General features: G+C 59.1%; 1 protein-coding gene across 2 annotated transcripts in view; it reads right to left on the reverse strand.

Moving 5' to 3' along the window:
* FCER1G (Fc epsilon receptor Ig) overlaps window positions 1–4190 on the reverse strand; it is a 28095-nt gene extending 23905 nt beyond the window's left edge. For both annotated transcript variants that reach the window (XM_065420222.1, XM_065420220.1), the window contains exon 1: window positions 4052–4190. In XM_065420222.1, the coding sequence (XP_065276294.1) occupies window positions 4052–4106 (55 nt within the window). In that variant the 5' untranslated portion in view covers window positions 4107–4190. The remainder of the gene's footprint in view (window positions 1–4051) is intronic.
* Between the last annotated feature and the right edge of the window lie 2714 nt (window positions 4191–6904).

Raw genomic sequence — 6904 nt, forward strand, 5'->3', positions numbered from 1 at the left:
TCCCTGCGGTTAAGCCTGAGCTCGTCCCGTTATCCCGACCAAACTGATAAAGCAGCTACCGGGGGGCACATGAGGGCAGCTGCACTGCAGAGAAGCCCACTGGAGCACCCAGTACCTTGCCATGGCGGTGTATCCGTAAAGGCAGGGAGGCCCCAGGCCCCACCCGGGCAGACCCCTCAGTGCTGCTGCAAACAGCTTCCCCAGATACCCTAGGAGATCCCGCAAACACCCTGTCCTCAATCTGACCCCAGGGCCTCAGTCTGTCTTTCTGCCTCCCTCACAACATACCTAGGAAGGAAGGAACCATCCCCATTTTACTGATGGGAAACTGAGGCCCAGAAAGACCAGGCAGTGCAGGGAGTCTGTGGCCAAACTGGGAATTAAACCCAGGGCTCCCGAGTCGTAATCCAGCCTTCCTCCCAGGAACTGTGGCTGCCGGCTCCTGCTGAGGTCGCAGCTGAGCGCCCAGGGCTCTCGGCCACCCTCTGGCACAGCGACTGCAGGGGCTGATGTGTGACAGGAACCAGACTTGGCCATAACCCAGCACTTTGGAAACGCTGGATCTCAAAGAGGCCTGAACAAAGGGCCCGATCCTGCAGGGCTCTGCGTGCCCCACAGGATCAGACCCCCAGGTCACACACTGGGGACACTGGTTTGAAGGGCTCTAGCTGGGAACCCAAAAGCAAAGAGGGAGAAAATGGAGCTAGACTGCGTGGGCTGGAGCAGGGGCCTGAGCCAACAAGCTCAGCTTGGTACACGATCCTCCCTGTAGCCTGAGGGATCTGGGCCTGGGGCTCTGTCCCAGCCCCGCTCTACGGGTGTGGGACAGGGAGCTGGTTAGCTGGGCCCTCGGATTCTGGCAGCAGCAAACAGCTTCAGATCTAGAGCCTGGACTCACTTCGTTTCCTGCTTCTGGAAGCTCCTGGCCCAGAGACTTTTCTGGACTCCTGGGGCTGACTCTGGTTTCACGCGGGTGGCTGCGGGAGAGACCTGAGAGTCCCCAGCCGAGCTCTGAGGGCCGAGCCGCCATCTCGCTCACTGCGCTGGCAGCCCCACTGGGCGCGGGCAGGGAGAGAGGCATTTGCTGTAGGGAAGATTAGCCAGCGCCAGCTGATGGGCCCTGCTCAGCACAGGCCATTGGGGCGGGAGGGAGTGCGAGGACTGCAGTTCCCATTTAGGGCCAGCCCCAAGCTGGGGGGCAGAGACGGCGGCTGGGCCATGTAGCCAGTGGGGGGAGGGAAGAGAGAGCCCGGCAGGGAAATGCGCTGGGCACCAGTAGGGGAACTGGGCTAGAAGAGAAATGACCTGTACTACTCTTCAGGGATGCTATTATTATCCCTCTCCTGTGCACCACTACCCTGTATGTTCAGGCTCAGAGGCTCCCATTGTAATTAGCAGTAATTAACAATGTCTCCCTCCACTCCCAACCCCCCTCTCTACAGTTAGCACCTGAAATGGACTGAGAGGGGCAGCCCAGGGCATTTGTGAGCACTTGGGCTGAAATCCCAGTGGCAGCTTTGCCTGTGGCTCCAGTGGAGTTGGATTTATCCCAGGGCACCTTTCTCTGCTGGGACTAAATCAATGAGGAATTGATGGGAAAGGATTCATAGATTCCAAGGCCAGGAAGGCTCATCTAGTCTGACCTCCTGGGTAACCCAGCCCAGAGACCTGTCCCCAGATAATTCCTAGAGCAGAGCTGTTTGACAATTCTTAGATCAAGATTCTCTGTGATGGAGCATCCGTCAGCACCCTTGGTAAGCTAGTCCAATGGTTAATTACTCTCACTGTTAAAAATTTACACCTTATTTCCAGTGTAAATTGGTCTAGCTTCAACTTCCAGCCATTGGATCATGTTCGACCTTTCTCAGCTAGACTGAAGAGCCCGTTATTAAGTATTTGTTCCCCAGGTAGATATGTATAGATATTTACCCTTAGCCTTCTCTTTGTTAAGCTAAATAGACTGAGCTCCTTGTGTCTCTTGCTACAAGGCAGGTTTTCTAATCCTTTAATCATTCCTGTGGCTCTTCTCTGACCCCGCTCCAACTGATCAACATCCTCCTTGAATTGTGGACACCAGAACTGGACACAGGATCCCAGCAGCCGTCACACCAGTGCCAAATAGAGGTAAAATAACCTCTCTACTCCAAATTGAGATTCCCCTTTTTATGCATCCCAGGATTGCTTTAGGTCACCACATTGCACTGGGAGCTCATGTTCAGCTGATTATCCACCACGACTCCCAAATCTTTCTCACAGTCCCTGCTTCCCGGGATCGAGTCCCCCATCCTGTAAGTACAGCTGCACTCTTTGTTCCTAGCTGTGTGCATTTACATGTAGCCATATTAAAACATATTGTTTGCTTGTGCCCAAGTACCAAGCGATCCAGATCACTCTCTGTCAGTGACCTGTCCTATTCATTTACCACTGCCCCAATTATTGTGTCATCTGCAAATTTTACGAAGGATGATTTTATGTTTTCTTCCAGGTCATTGATAGAAACGTTAAATAACGTAGGGCCAAGAACTGATCCCTGCGGGACCTCACTAGAAACACACCCGCTCGATGACGATTCCGCATTTACAATGACAATTGGAGACCTATCCGATTTTTAATCAAACTGTCATGCAGTATCATGCCAAACACCTCACAGAAGAGTTAGGACGATTACATCAACACTGTTACTTTTATCAACCAAACGTGTAATCTCATCAAAAACAGATATCCCATTCCTTTGACAGGATCTACTTTCCATACAGCCGAGCTCCCAAGTCTGAGTCTGGAATCCCGTCCCTGGGTTTGTTTGGATCCCGAGTGAGGAACCCTTATCAACCCTTCCAGCCTCAAAAGCCAGAGGCAGAACACACACATCATGGGCAAGGGGTTACACCCATCCCCTGGCCAGGCTGGCTTCCCATTCTTATTTAACCACTCCCTCCCCCCATGCACCCTGCTCCCGTTCCCCAGCCAGGGCCCATCCACCCATTCCCCAGATCTCAGGGGGAGACAGTGGAGCAATTCAGTCAATCAGCTGGCAGCGGGATTGTTACTGAGGCTGACTGTGGAGAGCCTGGGGCCTGCAAATGCCGACGTGCAAACGAGGGCCAAGGGAACTGGCCCCACCCCAGCCCAGCTTCCCCTGGAACGTAACTCAGGACAGCAGCTGCCAGCAGGGCCTGGGCAGGGGTCTGTGCCCAGCCGGGGGGGCACAACACTGGGTCTTTGCCCCACTCCAGGGCCACAGCTGCGCGTGGAGCACCCATTAACAAGCCAAGTGAAATCATCTGGGTGTCATAGGGGCTGCTGGGCAGGGGAGTCGCTCGTTTGGGTGTGACTGGCTTCCACTTGCCACTGGCCCCAGCCTGCCCTGGGAGCTGCTCGGAAGGGTTTCACTTTCAGCACAGGGTGTCCAGCCTCGCAGCGGGAGGTGGGTGCAGGACAAAGCAAGAAGCTGCCCCCAGAACTGCCCCTAGTTAAAGCTCAAGCCAAAGCACGTTGCTGCCCTGTGCCACTGGCAGGACGGCCCTGGAGGCGCCGGTTTGGTGCAAGCCCCTTCGCCTCAGGGCCGCCCCCAGCGCTGCGCGACCCCTGAGACGCCAGCCCTGCCAGTCAAACCTGCACTCGGCCCCCTTTCCAGGCCCCTAAAAGCCTCCAAGGGTCTTAGTCACCAACTCCTTCAGGTCTGAAGAACGAGCACTGCCTCGTTAGAGGCGCCCGGCCCAGCGCTGGCTCCTCCAGAGCCAGAGGGGAAAGCAGCCCCTCCACCCCCACCGCAGAGCCCACACACTCCGGGCCCCGCGTTCAGAACCAGCCCTCGAAAGGCTCCCCAGGCGCAGGGTCGGGCAGGACCCAGCGAGTCCCAATCACGAGCTCAGGCCTGCTCCCGGCCAGGTGCCACCTCCTCCGGCTCTCGGGCTTTTGAAAGACTCAGGGCTTCATCCCCGGCCTTGCCGAGCCCCTCCCCGAGAGTGCGCTCAGCTTGCCCTGCACACGAGGCCTGCCCCTGCGAGAAAGGCCAGAGCCCTGGGGCCACCCGCGATGCCCCCGCCCCTACCTGCGCCTTCAGCCCTGAGGAGCAGCAGCAGGCCAGCCACGAGCCACATCTTCATCCTGGCTGGCGGGGACAAGCCAAGGAGCCCCCGCACGAGTCCGATCGCTCCCTCGCTGGGGCTGGGATGGCAAAGGCAGCAGCGACTGCTCCGATCCGGCTGCTCGGCGGAGACGCACTGTCCGGTGTGAGCTGGGTTCTGCGATTGACTCAGCAAGACGCCCCACAACCACAGAGCAACGCCTTCCTGCACTCACCACTCGCTCCTTAACTCTTCACATGGCCAAGCCCAGTGCAGTTCCCTTTTCTCCAGGCTGTGGTTGCATTAGGGAACTAGCCAGGGTTCACATGGGCCCAGGTCCCTTCCCAGAAGGGGCAGGGTGGGAGCCCACTGGTAATTTCTCAAGCACTGGCGGAGCTGTGTATCCAACGGCTGGGTGATGCCATTGACCCAGGCCACTGAGGGGCCCTTTGGGGCTGGCTAGGGCTCAGATGGGGGGCTAGTGCCTCAGGCTGGTTTGAATCCATCCCGGCACCGCTCTTGCCAGGCTCCATCCCAGCGCCCGTGTGGTCCCCCTAGATAACGCTCTCCAAGCACTGCACTCTGCCCTGGGGGCTGCTGGGTTTCAAACCAGGTTCCTGGAGAGGCGGCGCCCAGAGCCGACCTAGCCCGGGTGGGGTCGTTCACACCTCACGCCATGGAGTCGCAACAGATCCAGTCCGGCACCTTGCTGAGGGGCTCTGCCCTTCCCACAGGGCCTGGCCCAGCCCCCAGCTCCTCACCAGCCGCCCCCTGGCTCCAGACTCAGCGCACAGGCCGAGTCCTTCCTAACCTCTAGGCCTCAGGACCAGAGTGACCTGCCCCTGCCCTGGTGCCCTGCCTGGCAGGGGCCCGTTCCCTGCTAATCAGAACCAGGCTGGGGCCAGAACTGTCTGCCTCCTTCCCTGCGGCTGCCTCGAGCACCCTTTGCCAAGCCCCATGGCCAGCCTGTGCCCTCTCCTCTCCTCCGCAGCTGGGCCTGGCTACTCTGGGCTGGGCACGGGGGCCCTAGCTCCAGCTAGCTGGACTCTCCTTAACTCTGTTGGGTTCTGACTGGACGCGGACCCTCCCCCTGGGGTCCTAGGAGGAGGCTAAAGGCATTCCCGCCCAGTGTGCCCAGCTCACACGGGCTGCAGGACAAGCAGGGTCAGGCCCTGGGGGCTGTGCAGCAAATCCAACTTTCAAGGGAAAAAACAAGTCTTTTAAAAAAAATCTGTTAAAATCGTGCCCCACCCTGAAGGGCCGGCGCCCCCTGGGGAGCCTGGTGGGGGCAGAAATGCAGCGGCTGGTGAGAACAGGGGGGTTGGAGAAAGAAGGATACAGGCACTCCTTTTGGCCCCCCAGCACAGGGCCTGGGTGACACACCCACTGAGCTGGGGAAGCAGCTGGTTACCACGGGTCTGACAGAGCCGTGACAAACACAATATTATCTCTGCACGTGACATCCTAGAGCGGCTTTATCTTGGCATCAGTTTCCAGGGCTCGGAGGAAATGCCCATCTGCAGCCAGAGGCGTTTGCACGAGTTTGCAGCGCTCCGGATCCTCTAGGGGCACTGGGCGCTCGCCCGCACGGCCCTGGAATGGTCACCGAATCCACCCCCAGCCACAGGCACCAGCATTTCGGCTTCTAAAAAGGGGCCCCAGCCCTCAGGACTGAAAACGTGCCGTGAGCATAACCGGCAGAGTCAGGGCAGTAACTGAACTTTGTGGCTCCCACCCCCTGCCCCCAAGAGCTGGGTACCCACATTGGGACTGAGACCAGCCCCAGGAGTTTCACAGGAGCCAGCTCCAACCAGCGCAGCCAGCGTTCGCTGGTTGGGAGCCCTGGGCACCCCACACTGGTGTCCCAGGGTATTTAATCCAGCCTGAGTCTAGCCCAGTGCTGGAGTGGCCCCAAGGCTCCTGCCCCCTCCCCACGGCTCCGCTGCTCCCAGCCGTGCCACGAATGCATCTCTATGGTGCATGGCCCCGCCGAGGGGGTCAGGAGCTGATCAAAGGGACTTGGGGAGGGGGCGTAAAGCAGGATTCCAGGCAACTGTATTTATCCGCCCACGTACACACTGTTTGGTTTGTGCCCATCCCTCAGCCGGACAGTGGGACAGGCGTCATGCTGGGCTCTCGCCCTTCAGCCCGAGAGGAGGATTGCAGCCCCCAGGGGGGAGCTGAAACATTGGTGTCCCCCCTCCAAGCACCTCCCCCGGCACATGCCTGCTTTACCCCCTCTGACACATGGCATAACACTGAGATCCCAGCCTGGGAAGGGGAAGGAAGGGCCCTGACCATGAGTCACCATCAGCACAGCCAGTTCCCACTGGCACCAGGACAGGGACCTGCAGGCTCAGGTCCTTCTGCTGCCCCCAGCACCAGGCAGTGGCATGCCAGCCAGGAGCCCTGAGACCCTGCCTCTGGGACGAGGATTTTACCTTCCAGATACCAGACAGAGGAATGGCTTTGGGAGCTCCTGGGGGGAGTGGTGGGGGGTGGCTCTCTCACTAGGCCCGGGCTAAGGTGTTGAACCTGTAACAAAGGGCTCGCCTTTCTCACCCGTGTCTTGCTGCAGTGCACCGAGTGCAGGTGTCTTCGTTATCGTCCCACTACAATCCTGCCCCTTGCACTCGTCAGCTGCCTGGCACCAGCTCTCCAGCCGGGACCGCACCTGACGGCTGGCAGTGAGCCACAACACGGCCCGTCCCTCTGCCCACACACAGCTGGCCACCTGGGCTTCAGAGAGCCCCATCTGAGCCCCCACGAACCGCGGATCCCAGGCCATGCTGCAGCTAGCAGCGCCCCAGTTCCAGGCCTTCATCCCCTGCCGAGCA

This window comes from Emys orbicularis, chromosome 20 (genome assembly GCF_028017835.1).
Source record: "Emys orbicularis isolate rEmyOrb1 chromosome 20, rEmyOrb1.hap1, whole genome shotgun sequence".
Taxonomy (NCBI): domain Eukaryota; kingdom Metazoa; phylum Chordata; order Testudines; family Emydidae; genus Emys; species Emys orbicularis.